General features: G+C 45.7%; 1 protein-coding gene across 3 annotated transcripts; it reads right to left on the bottom strand.

The window, feature by feature from the left end:
* Positions 1-1,276: 1,276 nt before the first annotated feature.
* On the bottom strand, positions 1,277-6,673 carry LOC102781432 (inosine-uridine preferring nucleoside hydrolase-like). 3 transcript variants are annotated; one of them, XM_087836175.1, is made up of 8 exons: positions 6,606-6,673; positions 6,042-6,222; positions 5,753-5,932; positions 5,195-5,306; positions 4,959-5,095; positions 4,711-4,788; positions 1,507-1,623; positions 1,277-1,429 (listed from the first exon to the last, which is right to left on the bottom strand). In XM_087836175.1, the coding sequence occupies exons 1-8, from the start codon at positions 6,671-6,673 to the stop codon at positions 1,277-1,279; spliced, it is 1,026 nt and encodes a 341-aa protein (XP_087692301.1). The 3 variants fall into 3 exon arrangements, with proteins under 3 accessions (XP_087692301.1, XP_087692300.1, XP_087692302.1); XM_087836174.1 differs by lacking the exon at positions 6,606-6,673 and having other exon boundaries at positions 6,042-6,308; XM_087836176.1 differs by lacking the exon at positions 6,606-6,673 and having other exon boundaries at positions 1,507-1,619; positions 4,701-4,788; positions 6,042-6,221.
* Between the last annotated feature and the right edge of the window lie 10,974 nt (positions 6,674-17,647).

The raw sequence follows: 17,647 nt of genomic DNA, 5'->3' as shown, positions 1-17,647 counted from the left end.
CTCGTATAATGAGGTCGATATTTAGATATAGAGCGATTAAAAGAAATAAAAGAAACACTTTGAAAACACATCAGATTTCATTGGCCAAAGGTAATCCAGGACTGCACATGCTCCGCCCAGGTGGGGAGGAAGGTGGGAATGGTTGAATTTGGCGCCTCTACCCCCCACTCATCTCTCCTTAACCAGACTCACCAGAGAGTTGGTTTTAGCCTCTTTCCACGCTTTAAGAAGGTTAAGGTGATATATTTGGGTGGCTCCTCCCCTGTCCAACCGTACCCACCCACTCGCCCTGTGACCATGAAGGGTTCTTGCCACTTTGCAAGTAACTTTGCGCTGAAAAAAAGGGAGCAATACAAGCATCTTCCGGTGAAAATTGCCTATGTTGTGCTGCTGTTATTCCTGGGCCTGGTGCAAATTCTCTCGTGATTACCTCCCCAACATGTGCAACTTTGCTCTCAGGCCCAGAACCTATTGAATCTAATTATTAGGTGGGCTCAGACCTTCCTCCCAGTTTTCTTTATTCAAGTCCAACAAGCCTCGTGGCTTCCTGCCGAACATCAACTCAAAGTGAGAAAATTCCATGGAGGCATGGGGCACCTCCTACACTGCAAACAACAGAGGGTCTAACCAGAGATCCCAATTGCGTTCATCCTCATGAGTAGAGGACTGGACTTTAAAGTCTTATTCAGCCGCTCCACCAATCCATCAATCTCAAGGTGGTAGATGCTGGTCTGAACAGATTAATGCCCAGTAATTTGTATAGCTCTTTCAGTGTGTGGGACATGAATAAAGTTCCCCGGTCAGTCAGTATATCTTTCAGGATGCCGATGTGGGAGATGACCTGAAAAGTGCCTGCGCCGCACTCTTTGCAGAAATGGTGCGCAGCAGCACTGCCTCTGGATATCTGCATAATATGCCGCATAATCGACTAGAACAAATACAAAGTGATATCCTCGTGCACTCTGATAAAATGGCCCGATGAGGTCCATGTCAGTGATCTCAAACGGGACCTCCATTAACAGCAATAGGCATAAAGGCACTTTTGGAATGGCTGGCTGGTTCGCCAGCTGACACCACAGACACATAAGCCCACATGCTTGGCCATGAAAATTGGACCATTATTCACCGTGGGGTTATAGTGAGCGACCTGGAAAATCAATTCCCAGCAGCTTTTAGGCACCAGCAACTGGGTGTGCTCTTTTTCAAAGAGAAAAAAAATCAGTTTTTATTTCTTGTTATGAACCAAACTCACGCATTCAGCATGCATAGAAACATTCTATTTGAGTGCATTGGTCAACATTTGCTTTAACTTTTCCAAGTCAACTTTCTTCATGATGATGGCCTTATGGTCTTTCTTCAGCTTCTGGATGTAGTCCACCACCATCATGCCTCGGGTGTAGGTCCCCTCCAACTCCACTGCCACCGCAACCTGAAGGAGAAACACAAGAAACTGTTAAACAATACTTGAAATTTTACTTAACCTGATAAAAATCAGGAGTTGCTTACCTCTTCGCTCTCAGTTATCAATGTATCATCGATGGCAGCAGCTAAGGCATAGACGTCACAGGAATTAAAACCAGTTCCTGCAGTAATCTCCTTCTTATAGTCAGCTGATTGGGCTTTCTGTCAAATCAGTACATCAGAGGTATTTAGACATTTTGTGATTATCAGTGTAGGGAATAGGGATGGGTATCGAAACCAGGTTCTTGTTGAGAACCGGTTCAAACTGTTTCAATTCCTTGGAATTGTTTGGCATTTTTGCAAACGATTCCCTTATCGATTCCAGTCGCCCCGAATGACGTCACCACGTTGCGGAGCGTCATTTACCTGGCAGGAAACACGGCCCTTCAAACGCTCAAAAGTTTGGTCATACTTTACGAGAACGGATGACAACAGGGCAACTTGCAATACTTGCAAAGTAGATATTTCATTTAAGGGAGGAAACACAACAAATATGCAAAAGCATTTGCTCACAAAACACGCGATGACCTTAAATGAATGTCGTGTTTTTAATTCCGCTCCGGACTCGTGAATCTCAACCCAGCAGCAGCGGTAACGTTTGCACGTCCTCTCCCGTTAATGCGGCAGGTAAATAATCAACTAACAGTGCATATTATGTTAGCGCGATCTGCCTTATTACAAAACCTGCCATTACTGTGCATTTAGGGGACCATGATGAGAGAGAGAGACAGAGTCTGGCTCAGATGCTGGCAGTTTTCGCTGCAGTCTACCGTTAGCGTCTCCTTTCAGGCCAGGATAGACGAATGTCACCGAGCAGTGACTAAGTTTGTGGTCAAAGGCTTGCACCCATTTGCCACAGCAGATGATTTTCGGTAAGTGAATGTGTTTAATTGTAGGCAGGGACATTACTGGATATTCTTGTGTAATTGCTACAGAATAATTTATGTTATACTTTGTTATTGCTACAGAAGAATATTTATTTTATTATTTTACATTTACAATTTTTTTTCCTGGGAACCCTGTGAACACCCCATTGAAGAGCCGTAGGCTGTGGATCTCTTAAGATCTCACTGTTGGGTTTGTAAGGCCATGTTACTCCTAAATTTCTATCTTGTTCAAAAAGATAAAACAACACATATAAAACAAAGTTCTCAGCTAATCAACCTTAGTGTTCTCCTTTTTTAAAAATAAGAATCTATAAGAGAATCGATAAAGAATCGAATCGTTAAAAATACCCATCCCTAGTAGGGACTAACACGTTATTAAGTAACGCGTTACAGTAACTACGTTATTATTGTGGTAACGAGCACGGTAACTAGTTATTATGTCAAAATCAGGAACGCGTTAATCGTTACTGGGATTTAGATAGGGTCGTTATTCGTTACTTCTTGCGGTGGCTATCGTGGAGCTTCAACAGATTCAGTAACATTAGCAAGTGGTGGAGGCCAGCAGGTGGATGAGAGAAAGGGGAGGCAGGAGGAGCAGAGACCCGAGGTGGCCGCCGGTCCGAGTGTCAGGTGAACTGAACTTCAGGTAAGAAGTTATGACCTGCAGTCTATCTGGGTCAGATATAAACCAAGTTTAGGTGGAGTTTATTTTAGTTATGCTGACTTTTTTGTACTGGGTACTAGCTAGCATGACAGAGTTTCTATACACCTGGGTGGTGCTATGATGTTGATGTTGAACTTTATTTTGTTCATAAGGTTAATTATTAGAGTTGCCAACCGTCCCCTAAAAACCGGAATCGTCTCGGAGAAAATATTACGCGTTTCGTATTGAGGTGAAAAAGAATGCAGCTTGTCCTGTACTTCAGCTACAATGAAAAAGACACAAAGCTGGATTTATTCTGTGTTTTTGCTTCACAGCTGCCTCTTCTTCTCTCCCCCTCCCTCTCCTGTTTCTACTTCAATCATGAAACTGATCAATAATAAGATGATCGGCTTTTCTGACGCAGGTCCTGTCTATCTTGTTTGTTTATCGCCCACTTTGCGCCAGAAAGAAGAAACCAGTGGAGGTCGTGTTAAACATCTAACAACAAATAGATAAAATGAGTAAACAGAAAATGTCCAGAGCAATAAAGCTGACGAACTATCCTTCTTAAAAATGGAAATATACTGTAACTCCCCAATTGTAGACGCAGGATGACTCGCCTATCATTGGGGGTGAGGTGACTGCTTGATGTCAGTGCACCTGGGGTGCCCTGATTTTCTCAATGCTGTGACACTTCACTGCAGTGTTGCATTGAGATCTGGGTCATTGGTTAGGTTTGGAAGACTGGGATGGTCGTTCCCTGTTTAAGAAGCAGGGGTTCATTTTTTTTTTCAATCATTTTATCAGTGCGACGGTTTTTGTTTCTTATGTATTATGCTTCTCCCCCCTTTCAGCAAATTATAAATTAAAGAACAAGGATGTGTAATGACATGTATGTAAGTATCATAACATACTTTTGGCAGCACAGTGTGTTGAAGCCTGGCATTATTGTGTCACAGCACTAAGATCCTGCTTAGACAAGTTAATCTGGGAGGAGTGGCAGTTTAGCTCACTGGGCTGAGATGGTGAACACATGACACGATACCAGTCTGCGGTTTAGTTTGATCCGAGGCTCTCTTGGCCGCACGATCTGATATCCTCGTGTTGGTGTTGTTCCCAGATCATCATACTAAATGTTGTTCCAGGATCAACATTGCAAGTGACCAATCAGAATGTTGTGACGTCATACTTTTGCGACTTCGGGAAAAACCGGCATAAAACAAAAAACTGTACTTAAGCTGCAAGACACCGCCTCTGTCTGCCGATCAACGGACCCTAACCCTAACCTTTTGATAAACGGTAAGCAAAATTGATATTGTCCTTGCAACACTGGAATTTCATAAATGCACGAATGGCTTGGCGCGCAAAAGAATAACGTCACAATAATGTGATTGGTCACTTGCAATGTTGAACCTGGAACAACATTTTCATGATGATCTGGGAACAACACCAACACGACCATATCAGATCATCCCTCTTGGCCTGTCTTCCCCCACTCTCTTTCTGCTGTTCTGTCTCATTTTTCCCATGGCCTATCTAATAAAGGTGAAAAAACTTCAAAATTGTTTAACAGAAATTCCTCATCATTCGCAGCACCTGGGGATCCAGTGCTTCTTGCAACATATTTTCTTGCAAAAATGTATTAAGATATAAATTTGTCTGTCACTTTCTGGGGATGGGATTCTAATTATTGTAATAATATCATTTGCACGCTCTTACCGTCCTTGAAAGACTTGAAATCTTTTTCATGAAGTCTGCTTTCTGAGTAGATTCGGCAAGCCAGGTGTCACAGAAAGACTACAGGAGGAAAAATTGAGGGTGCAAATTTAAATCACTGTGAAATTATCAGTCAAGCCAAAAATAGCATTATTACAAATATTCAAATATTATTTTAAATGTAATTTCAGTTAGTGTAAAGCCGTACAGCTTGCTGTACAGCTTGCTGTACAGCTTGTCTGTTTCCTTACCCACGGAAGGCTGTTCCTGCAGGTGAACTCCCATGTAGCCATGTAGGTTGGGCAGGTGTAGCGGTCCAACACGATGTAAGCCGCCTCTGGGTCGGCTACAAAGTTAAACTCTCCACACACTGTGGTGTTACCTCTGGCTGCACACAGACATTATTAATGCAATTCTTGTTATTATTAATATAGAAAAAAAAATCATAAATCAGAAAATAAGTACATCAGGGTAAATAAAAGCCTACATTCAATGTTTCCCCCCATGATGTAGAGCGCCTTCAGCTTTTTTGGCAAGGAAGGGTCCAACTGCACTGCGACAGCCAGGTTAGTGAGGGGGGCAGTGGCTACGAGGATCACCTGAAGGCAGAAGACTAATTTGTGTTGATGACTGGAGCGCTCTTGTTATTTATAACATAGCTGTGGGATGAACAAAACCCCTACAAATAATGGTTTTTTATCTAGAAATTTACTTTTTTAGTGAAAATCATTTACATAGAGTAAACCTTTATGTTTACCTTTTTTTTTAAAATAAATAAACCATTTCCAGAAAATCCTAAATTCAAGGCACATGTAGTGAAACAATGTTGTCATTGAGTTGTGTTTTAGATACATAAAACTTAATAACAACTGAAATGAAATGAGCAAATCCGCTCTAGAAACTAAGCCGAACTAAACTGAATTAAAAACAAAAATTAAAATAAATAAAGAGAATCCAAAAACTATAATAATTCTGGTATACATAGAATACATGCATACACATTTTATTTACAGTACATTAGCAACATGTTTAACAGAGCACTCACCTCTCCAGCATTGTCATTCACAAGCTTGATCATGGCCTGCACAGCTTTCTTCTTCTGCAGCAGATCCAAGCCTGGAGCATCTGGATCCGGGACATCCCCCAGCCCGTCTTTCCCGTGGTAATCACCCGCATGCTGTTTGCGGGCCAGCAGAGGCTTTGAGCAGCCACGATACACTGGAATCTGTATTGTAGGTTGCATTTAATAGCAGGTCATCCAGCATGCAGCCATGCAGTCAGATCTGTCACCATATCCATGTATAAGGCTCTCCCACACTCTGCTCAAAACTTACATCCAGCCTATTGCAGACTTTCAGGACACGCAGCGTGTTCTTGAGGACATTCTCCAGGGGTGTGTTGCCATGGCAGCAGGTGATCCCCAAAATCTCCACATCAGGGTTGGCGAGGGCCACCATGATGGCCATAGCGTCATCCACCCCAGTGTCCACATCAATGATGAGCTGCTTCTTCATCCTGTGTTCAACCACAGCATTAAAAACCTGAAGAGATATTGTTTCTAATAATGCAAACTTCATTCCTCTAACATGATCTGGAACCATCTATCCCTCCATTTTTTAACGGCTTTTCTAACTGGAGCCTATCTGAGCTGTCAGAGGGAGGGAAACAGGGTACACTCTGCACAGACCACCAGTCTATCTATCACACAGAGAGAGAGAAAACTGCAAAAATAAAAACAAATAAAAGTTCTTTTGATATTTAGATACTTTTTACAGCATCACCTTTAGGATGGTTTCCAATGTTTAAATGCATATGCAGTAATTAGTGTTCAGAATTAAATTCTTATGGTATTCTAAGGTTCATTCTAAAGTAAAATTACTTAAATGTAAAATACTCACCTGGTGAATGGATTCTGTTTACAGCTTAATGATATAAGCGTCCGCAGCTGAATGCGTAAACTGAACATTGGGCAGAATTATATTGGCAGGTGTTGCATAAACACATGGCTAACTCCACCTCAGGGGATTTTCTCTAGGTGTTATAAATAGACCCGAAACTTGGGTTTGTCCGCCTTTTTGTTTTCTTTTGTAAAATGAGATAACTGCATGCTCTTTTTGGAAAGAACATTTAATAATAATATAGAGGGGACAGGGGTTCAAACTGTGTAATAACTAGAATTGTCTGACATTGTTAAAACAATATTGTTCAACTACGGGTGTCTAGAATTAAAGGGGCTACTGAAGGCTTTTCAGTTAAAACAAATACACTTTAAAAAAGAAAAACAAACCATTCAGTTTCTCTATCTTAAGATAAATTCTTGATCTAGAAAGTGGACAATAGAAATAATTAATTACATAATTACATTGTTGAAGGATTTTCATTAAACCCAAATATGGTAGAAATGTATTGAAAACAAGGAATTTTATAGCCATCTTAAAACAGCTACTCTAGAGAAACCTGCATTCAGCCAGTGCGCAGATTTTTAATGTGTAACCTGTATCCAGTGCCGTCACATAATGGATGTCTTTATCCTCTGTAAGAAGACTAAGAAGACTTTTATTTTGAAAGAAACACCTTTAGTGCATGTGTTCATTTTCTCATATGATTTGTGACTAACCAATTTGCATCTAATGTAATTCACGTTCCTGCAGACGTGCTTGCAGCATGGTTAATTTAAATAAGAAATTTCTTTTATAAAGTCTGCAGTATACAGTTTACAGTAGAAGTTGACGGTAGAATTTTATAAAGAGGATAAGCTGGATAAGCCCTTGGCTAACTCCAAAATTCCTTTATAATCTCTCTGTCATGGTCCTGGGTCGGTGACCCAGCGCTTTGAGTTTGTTATTATCATTTTTCTAGTTTATTCTGATTTCGTATTTGTTCTTAGGGTTGTGTGTTTCCATCATCCCTACCTGTGTCTCTCCTCTGTGTTCTGTTCGTGTCCCCAGTTGGTTGTGTAAAACAGTCTGTGTGTTTCCTGTTTTACTTTGTAGGTTGTGTCTCGTTATGTCCATTAGTTCCAGCTGTGTCCCCGCCTGTCTGCCATTTCCTAATTACCTGGTGTGTGTATTTATAGTGCGTGTCTGCCTGTGCTCCTCGTCGTGTCGTCTGTGTTCATTCCCTGTGTTCATTTGTGTATCTGCCGTGTATTTAATGTTATTCCGTGTGTCTCCGCGTCTCTCTGCTCCTCGCTCCATGTCCTCCTTTTGTATTAGCTTTTTACAAGCTTGTTTAGCTGCACAGCCGCAAGCTCGTTTAGCTGCACAGCCGCAAGCTCGTTTAGCTGCACAGCCGCAAGCTCGTTTAGCTGCACAGCAGCATTCAGCTCGGCCCCCGGTATCCCCACTAGCCCAGTCATCTATGCCAGCTCCGTCTTCACCGACTCCCTCTGTACGGGAGGCTGCGTCTGTGCCTCCCATTTTGGACTCTTTTTCTAGTACGTACGTTTTGCAGAGAGACAAACACGTTAAGACGGCAATCGTTCCTCAACAGCTGGCTAGTTTAGAGACTGTTACTTGCTCCAGGGCCTCCCCAGAGGCTGGGTTTCAGCCCCCAGCTGACTCTGGACCCCTGGAGGCTAAGAACCCAGCTGAGGACTGCACCCGGCTGTCGCTGCCTGAGCAGGGTCGGTGCTCCGCGCAGCTGCAGTCTGTTCTGTGCCCGCCAGAGGTCCCCGCACCTGCTGGTTCTGTTCCGTCTCTGCCAGAGGCCCCCGCACCTGCTGGTTCTGTTCTGTCCCTGCCAGGGGTCCCCGCACCTGCTGGTTCTGTTCTGTCCCTGCCAGGGGTCCCCGCACCTGCTGGTTCTGTTTCTCCCTTCCAGGGGTCCCCGCACCTGCTGGTTCTGTTCTGTGTGTGCCAGGGGCTCCAGTGCCCACTGGTTCTGAGACTGTTTTCGCTGGGGGGCCCGAGGAGCCCGTCCAGCTTCCGGCCTCGTCAGCTGGAGGGCCCGAGGAGCCCGTCCAGCTTCCGGCCTCGTCAGCTGGAGGGCCCGAGGAGCCCGTCCAGCCCCAAGACTCGTCAGCTGGAGGTTCAGGAGAACCTAGCCAGCTTCCTGCCTCGTCAGCTGGAGGGCCTGAGGAGCCCGTCCAGTCTTCTGCCTCGTCAGCTGGTGGGCCCGAGGAGCCCGTCCAGCCGCCAGCTGCAGCCTCATCATCCTCGCCGACTGCCGCTCCATCCACGCCGCCGGCAGCGGCAGCGGCTTCATCCTCGCCAGCTGCAGCCTCCGCGGCTTCATCCTCGCCAGCTGCAGCCTCCGCGGCTTCATCCTCGCCAGCTGCAGCCTCCGTGTCTCCACCCACGCCGTCGCCTGGTCCAGCTTCCGTGTCTCCACCCACGCCGTCGCCTGGTCCAGCTTCAGCGCCTCCACCCACGCCGTCGCCTGGTCCAGCTCCGGCTTCATCCTCGCCCGGTCCTCTGCCTCAGCTTCGCCCGGTCCGGCCTCTGCTTCCGCCTCGCCCGGTCCGGCCTCTGCATCAGCTTCGCCCGGTCCGGCCTCTGCTTCCGTCTCGTCTGGTCCGGCCTCTGTTTCCGCCTCGCCTGGTCCGGCCTCTGTTTCCGCCTCGCCTGGTCCGGCCTCTGCATCAGCTTCGCCTGGTCCGGCCTCAGCTTCCGTCTCGTCTGGTCCAGCCTCAGCATCCTCCTCGCCTGGTGCTGCGGGGGCCATGCCACCTTCAGGTCCCAAACTGCCGCCTCGACATCGTCGGTCATCTGCCAGGCCGCATGTTGGGCATCTTCGTCACCGTGGCCGGCCTCCGGACTTGCTTTCATGCCGCTGTTGCCGTCCGCACGGTCGGCCCCCAGAACTGTTTCCACGCCACTGCCTACTGCGTGGCCGGCCTCCGGACCTGCCCCACTGCCGCTGCCTTTCACACGGTCGGCCCCCAGAACTGAACTGTTTTGGCCTCTGGCACTGTCGGCCTCCGGGTCGGCCCCCTGAACTTGTCCGTCTGGGCCTTTTTGGACTGTGCTCCTCGTCGCGTCGTCTGTGTTCATTCCCTGTGTTCATTTGTGTATCTGCCGTGTATTTAATGTTATTCCGTGTGTCTCCACGTCTCTCTGCTCCTCGCTCCATGTCCTCCTTTTGTATTAGCTTTTCCAGTTTAGGTTTATGTTCAGTTCTGCCCACACCTTGGTTATTTGTGCACTGTAAATAAAACCCACTTGCACCTCCGCCACTGTCTGCTTTTGGATCCTCCTTCCTCACCTCCACACGACTGCCGCCCCAGCTGTGACACTCTCTGCTATAGAGTTTAAGGGTATTCGTGACTTCACAAAGCCTCTTTGAGGCTTCAATTGCTTAAAAAGCAAATTTCTTTCCTCTCATGAGAAAGAAAAGTGAAACGAAATCAGATTTGATGTGTCTGCTTGGCAAGCCTGTGACATTACCTTTGTAGAAACTTGTGTTAAAGACGAATCTGCTGCAGGGCTGAAACAATGGTTGTGAAAAGATCCATTATCTTATGATTAAAGGGTATGTCAAAGCTCTGCATTCTTAACAATTGACTTAATCATATAGCATATCACCTCTGTGCTGTGTTTGCAACATACCTTGCTGTTATTGTAATCGGCTTAACTAATTTAATGAAACTATTAAGTCAGAAATTCTACATATGTGGTGTGAGATGTGTTGATCATGCAAACATGTGTTAAACTTTTTGACTGCATGATGATAACCTCAGTTTTTACTGGCTTGCAGAAGTTGGTATCAAAGCCTTATTTCCCTTGGAAATGACAATAGACATTCATGAAAGTTTTCACGTCACTCTGTTTGACTTTATCTGTCTCTCACATTATTGCAGAGGAATTTTGGTCCACTGCTATGTACAGCATTGCTTTATTTCATTTATGTTTGCAGGCATTTGTGTTGAGGTCTGTACTTTCACTTTAACACTGTAAAAACCTTGACTGTTCTCTGTTTTCAGCCATTCTGTTGCAGATTTGCTGCAATGCATGGGATCACTGTTGAATGACCCAGCTTTAAGCCAAACTTCAGCTGTTGGACAGATCTAGAATACTTTGATATACAGAAGAGTTCATGTTTAACTCAGTGACTGAAAAACACCAAGGTCCTGCGGCTGCAAAGGAAAGTCCCAATCATCACCCCTACACCACAGTACTTGACAGTTGGTATGAGGTGTTTGGGGTGATTTGGCTTGACTGGTTTCTGTAAAACATTTTGTTGTGCATTATGGTCAGACCCTCTCCATGAATCGCTACCTTATTGTGGTGGAGGGGTTTGTGTGTCCCATGGATCCCAGGGGCTATGTTGTCTGGGGGCTTTAGCCCCCTGGTAGGGTCTCCCATGGCAAATTGGTCCTGGGTGAGGGACCAGACAAAGAGCGATTCAGAAGACCCTTATGAAGAGAACATCGAGGGAACAGTTTACCCTGTCTGGGATAGGGTTACCGACCTCCGTGCTGGAGCCAGGCCCGGGGAGGGTGCCCGAGGGCGAGCGTCTGGTGGCCGGGCCTTAGTCCATGGGGCCCGGTGCTGCTGGAAGGTGCTCCACCTGGAGACTCTGTTGTCCTGCTGGGAGACTTCAATACTCACGTGGGTAACGACAGCGAGACCTGGAGGGGCGTGATTGGGAGGAACGGCCTCCCTGATCTGAACCCGAGCGGTGCTTTGTTATTGGACTTCTGTGCAAATCACAGTTTGGCCATAACGAACACCTTGTTCGAACATAAGAGTCTCCATAAGTGCACGTGGCACCAGGATGCTCTAGGCCGCAGGTCGATGATCGATTTTGTAATCGTATCACCAGACCTGCGACCATATGTTCTGGACACTCGGGTAAAGAGAGGGACTGAGCTGTCAACTGATCACCACCTGGTAGTGAGTTGGATCAGGTGGCGGGGGAGGACGCTGGACAGACCCGGTGCACCTAAACGCGTAGTGAGGGTGTGCTGGGAATGTCTAGCAGAGGCCCCAGTCCGGGAGATCTTCAACGCACACCTCCGGCAGAGCTTCAACAGCATTCCGAGGGAGACTGGGGACATTGAGTCCGAATGGACAGTGTTCAGCGTCTCCATTGCCGAAGCTGCTGCATTGAGCTGCGGCTGCAAGGTGGTTGGTGCCTGCCGTGGTAGTAATCCCCGAACCAAATGGTGGACACCAGAGGTGAAGGGAGCCACCAGGCTGAAGAAGGAGTCCTATCGGGCTTGGTTAGCCTGTGGGACTCCGGAGGCAGCCGACAGGTATCGACAGGCCAAGCGGAATGTGGCTTGGGCAGTGGCTGAAGCAAAAACTCGGGTGTGGGAGGAGTTCGGAGAGGCCATGGAAAAAGACTTTCGGACTGCCTCGAAGAGATTCTGGCAAACCGTCAGGCGTCTCAGGAGGGGAAAGCGGTGCTCTACCTGCACTGTGTATAGTGCTGGTGGAGCGCTGCTGACGTCGACTGAGAAAATTGTCGGGCGGTAGAAGGAATACTTCAAGGACCTCCTTAATCCCACTGACACGTCTTCCGAGGAGGAAGCAGAGGCTGGGGATGAGGGGGGATTACCCACCAATTTCCGGGGGCGAGGTCACTGAGGCAGTTAAACAACTCCTTGGTGGCAGAGCCCCTGGTGTTGATGAGTTCCGAGTTCCTGAAGGCTCTGGACGTTGTAGGCCTGTCCTGGTTGACACGCCTCTACAATGTTGCGTGGAGATCAGGGGCAGTACGCCTGGACTGGCAGACCGGGGTGGTGGTCCCCATCTTTAAGAAGGGAGACCGGAGGGTATGTTCCAACTACAGGGGGATCACACTCCTCAGCCTCCCTGGGAAAGTCTATGCCAGGGTGCTGGAAAGGAGAGTTCGTCCGCTAGTCAAACCTCGGATACAGGAGGAACAATGCGGTTTTCGTCCTGGTCGCGGAACACTGGACCAGCTCTTTATCCTCACAAGGATACTTGAGGGTGCATGGGAGTTTGCCCAACCAGTCTACATGTGTTTTGTGGACTTAGAGAAGGCATTCGACTGCAGGCACGTGCAGAGGGGGGGGGCTAGAGGGGCTTGAGCACCCGCCCCTTTCCTGATGGGTGCCCAAAGTGCCCTTTTGTTGAGGCAAAAGGCAAAAAATGTATTTATTTTTTTAAATGTGTGTGTGCGTGCGGAGTCCTGTCTGTGCCCCTCAACAATAATATTTAACTATTAATCACAGTTTTGCTAAATAAAAGGATCTGGCATGCATCAGTCACATGATCACATAACTCAGAGACACAGACTGATGCGACAAAACCAGTAAGTAGGTGTACAGCGTACACTGTAGTCTATAGCACACAGGAGTATTAGCTTATTATGCACACGTTGGTAAGTTGAAACAAACGAGCGTGCTGTGTGTGCAACAGCGTGACAAACTTTACCTGTCCTTTTATTAACTGCACAAGTAGTGCTGGTCATAGCTGCTGGCTACCTGTGTAAGGCTGTCATGGGTCTGTAGCTCTGTCCACCGTTTTAGGGAACATATTTCGTTTTAAAGTAAGTTTCCAGGCTTTTCCTGCCTTTCTGGAGGGATTATATTTCACTAAAAACGATCTAATATGCATGTCCACATAATTATGCATTATTATAATTATAATATATTAAAAAACACACGCTGTATTTTAAAGAACATACATTAAGAAGCAGATTATATAAGATTTATATTTTAAATAAGACAAAATTTGGTTTTTACAGCAGTAAAATTATTGTATCTCTACAGTTTAAAAATGTAACAAGCTTTGCCCCTGCACAGAGTGGATAGTGAAACAAATGGAATCATCATAAATACATTATTTCATATTTATTACTTCTCTCTCCTCATTGCTTTATTATTGTAGCTCTAGTAATAAATAATAATGTAAGGATTCTGGATCAGCACCGTGATGCCCATAGTATATACAGTATTCTAAAGAAGGTCTAAAATGTCACTGTGTGTGCGTGCATGTGTGTGTTTTATTTAGATGGATTTTTAAAAAAAATATTACTCATGATATAACATTGTCCAGACATGCCTGGTAAGGACATGAGGAGGAAACAGTAGGAGCTGTGTGAGGCTACTAAAGGCAGTGCTATAATATTTTTCTGTCATCATTAAGTGCAAGAGTTGTTAGGTGTGGATAATTAGATTATAGTTTATTGCAATAGCAAGTTGTGCCTTGTTCTTAGATAGACAGGTGGAGAGTGATATATGAAATGATGGGATGGAAGGAAGAAGAGAAGCAAAGAGTGATTCACAAGCAGAGTCTAAATTATTTCTCACAGTTTTTTGTTGCCTTATGGTTCCAAGCGCTGTCACCAATCTTTGCATTTTGTTATTATCTCATGACACTTGTTTAATCAGCTACCATCTCTCCTATGGACTTTTTAATGTCTACAGTCTCAGATCAACACAGCCCTGCCCTCCAGCACTATCCACAGCAACCCCTCTACAGCAACATTGTACATCGGGTAAAACATCGGCTACGTTTGCTTTGCCTTGTTGCCCATATTAGATTCTTGATGAATGTGTGTTGTTGTTATTCAGCCTGGTTCAATGTGCCCCTTTTTAACTTTGAGCACCCGCCCCTTTAAACCTCTCTGCATGGCCCTGGTCTCTTTTAAGACTAATATATTTCACTTGCAGGCTGTTGAGCAGACATTAATGTAATGTTATCTGTATTTTGAAATGTGTCCTCACTGGTCACTGTCCTGTTCACCCAAAACACCTTCCTATTCAGTTTAAACGGCTTCCTTTTCACCTGAAACAGCTTGGTTTTCAGTAGTGACAACCTTTCAGAGTTTTTATTAGGTGTAACCCACATATTCAACTCTACCCAACCCCAAAATACATTTCCTAGACAAACTTGGCATCACTATAGGGGAAATTGGGGAAATTGTTATTCAGCCTGGTTCAATGTGCCCCTTTTTAACTTTGAGCACCCGCCCCTTTAAACCTCTCTGCACGGCCCTGTTCGACCGTGTCCCTTGGGGTGTCCTGTGGGAGGTGTTGTGGGAGTATGGGGTGTCTGGCCCATTGCTACGGGCCATTCGATCCCTGTACAACCGTTGCAAGAGCTTGGTTCGCATTGCCGGCAATAAGTCGGACTCGTTCCCGGTGGGTGATGGGCTCCGCCAGGGCTGCCCTTTGTCACCGGTTCTGTTCATAATTTTTATGGACAGGATTTCTAGGCGCAGCCAAGTGGTGGAGGGCTTTCAATGGTGGCCTCAGAATCTCATCTCTGCTTTTTGCAGATGATGTGGTTCTGTTGGCTTCATCGGGTGAGGGCCTCCAGCTCGCACAGGAACGGTTCGCAGCTGAGTGTGAAGCAGCGGGAATGAGAATCAGCACCTCCAAATCTGAGGCCATGGTTGGGGATGAGTTCCTGCCCCAAGTGGAGGAGTTCAAGTATCTCGGGGTCTTGTTCGCGAGTGATGGGAGAAGGGAGCCGGAGATCGACAGATGGATTGGGGCTGCGGCTGCAGTGATGTGGACGCTGCACTGGTCCGTCGTGGTGAAGAGGGAGCTGAGTGTAAAAGCGAAGCTCTCAATTTACCGGTTGATCTACGTCCCTTAGGTTCCTTTGTAAGTGCGCATGCGCCATTAGCGTGCTGCATGCTGTAACCCTAATTTCCTTCGGGATTAATAAAGTATTCTGATTCTGATTCTGATTCTACCCTCACCTATGGCCACGAGCTGTGGGTAGTGACCGAAAGAACAAGATTGCGTATACAAGCGGCAGAAATTAGCTTCCTCTGAACGGTGGTTGGCCTCTCCCTTAGAGATAGGGTGAGAAGTTCGGCCATCCGGGAGGGGCTCAGAGTAGAGCCGCTGCTGCTCCACATCGAAAGGAGCCAGCTGAGGTGGTTCGGGCATCTGACAAGGATGCCTCCTGGGCGCCTCCTGGGTGAGGTGTTCCGGGCATGTCCCACCGGGAGGAGGCCCCGGGGCAGACCCAGGACACGCTGGAGAGATTACATCTCTCGGCTGGCCTGGGAACGCCTTGGTGTTCCCTCGGATAAGCTGGAGGAGGTGGCTGGGGAGAGGGAGGTCTTGGCCTCTCTGCTTAGGCTGCTGCCCCCACGACCCGGCCTCGGATAAAGTGGATGAAGATGGATGGATGGATTATGGTCAGACATCTCCACTTTGGTCTCTTCTGTTTAAAGGATATTGTTCCAGAAGAGTTGTAACTTCTTCAGATGAAACTTTACAAACCTGACATTTTCTTTTCCTGGCAGCCTTTCCACCAACAAGATAATTATGGCAACACTCGGCTGCTTCTTAGCCTCTCAGTTACTGTGGGATAAGCTTAGTTTTTCACAGGACTGCTCAGATTCCTGTGAAAACCTTCTTTTTCAAAAGTCCATGTAAAGACATTGTTAATTCTGGTCAGAGGTTTATATACATTCATCATGGCCATCAGTGTAATTTTAAGCTTTTAATGATTTCTTTGAACTGTTCTTTTTCCAGGGTGTAATGAAACTCCCACAAAGCATGATGCTACCACTACCATGCTTGACACCTGGGACAGTGTTCTTATGTTTGAAAGCCTCACATTTACTACCCCAAAACATACCTCTTGTAAATGTAGCAAAATAGCTCAATCTTTGACTGGTCTGACCATAAAGCTTTTCTCCAGAAGGTATTTGGCTTGTCCATCTGGTAAGCTGGAAATTTCAGCTGAGCTCAAAGGTGTTGATTTGGAGCAGGAGCTTCTTTCTTTATTGGCACCCTCTCAGTCAATAGTGTTGCAAAACATGCATCACTGTGGACAGTGATGCTAGTGTTCCAGCAATTTCCAATTCATGGCAGGTTTGAGCCTTAGTGGTCCCTGGGCAGACCTAACCAATTTACTGAGGGTGATGGTTTGGGACTTCCTCCAGACCTTGGCAAATTGGTCAAACTTGTGGAAATCTACATATCTGGGACTCTGATAATTGTTCAGTCCAGTGAATTTTGTGTAATAAATCATTTTTTATGCTAGCAAGAGTCAGGATAACTAAGGCAAGTTAAGAAAAGTTAATAGGCCTTGGACTTGTCAAGTTAACAAAACTTGACAAGTCCAAAATTTCAGCACTACTTATTAAAAGATTTGGAGAGAGTGTGTGTCAGCCTACAAAAAAGTAAGGAAATTTGTCTATTATCTCTAAGTTGTAATGATGCTTCTTGGCATTAAATCTTATACCACTGAAAAGCCCCAATTTCCCCTGTAGTGGTACCAAGTTTGTCTAGGAAATGTATTTTGGGGTTGGGTAGAGTTGAATATGTGGGTTACACCTAATAAAAACTCTGAAAGGTTGTCACTACTGAAAACCAAGCTGTTTCAGGTGAAAAGGAAGCCGTTTAAACTGAATAGGAAGGTGTTTTGGGTGAACAGGACAGTGACCAGTGAGAACACATTTCAAAATACAGATAACATTACATTAATGTCTGCTCAACAGCCTGCAAGTGAAATATATTACCATCAGAACTCTTTAAAATGTGACAGCCATGGAGCATCGACCTGCTGTAAGTATAAGTGTGGATGTGCTGAATAGTCACACTTTGGCACCTGGACATCAGACACCAGAAACAAGAAATCCCAATAGAGTTTGTGTATAATCATCTAGCACTCCCTCTTGTCTAAAATTGTCTGAATATTTGTTTTGAAAGACTCAATACATTGCAGGAAACAAGTGAAACATTTTTACGACATCCTCTTCATTGCCTCTCATCTCAAAGAATGCATGTGAAAAATTCAGGGTATCAGATAAAATTTCATTGTAGTTGAGGTACCGTCACACAGTCCTCTTTCCAGATTGTAGGTGCAGCTAGCATGGTGCATCTTAGCATGGCCAGGAGGTCTAGACTTGTTGCTATCCTACAACAGTGTTCTGATAGTCACTACCAAGGCCAAAAAATTGTTCTGTTATGCTGCTAACAAGCTGTTGAGTAGACATCAGCGTGGTTTTTGTGGTATTGAAATGTACCGTTTGTTTTTCTCAACTTCCTGTTCAACTG

The sequence above is a fragment of the Neolamprologus brichardi genome, chromosome 23 (assembly GCF_056152115.1).
Source record: "Neolamprologus brichardi isolate AB-2024 chromosome 23, ASM5615211v1, whole genome shotgun sequence".
Taxonomy (NCBI): Eukaryota; Metazoa; Chordata; class Actinopteri; order Cichliformes; family Cichlidae; genus Neolamprologus; species Neolamprologus brichardi.
This window is presented reverse-complemented; position numbering and strand designations above follow the sequence as displayed.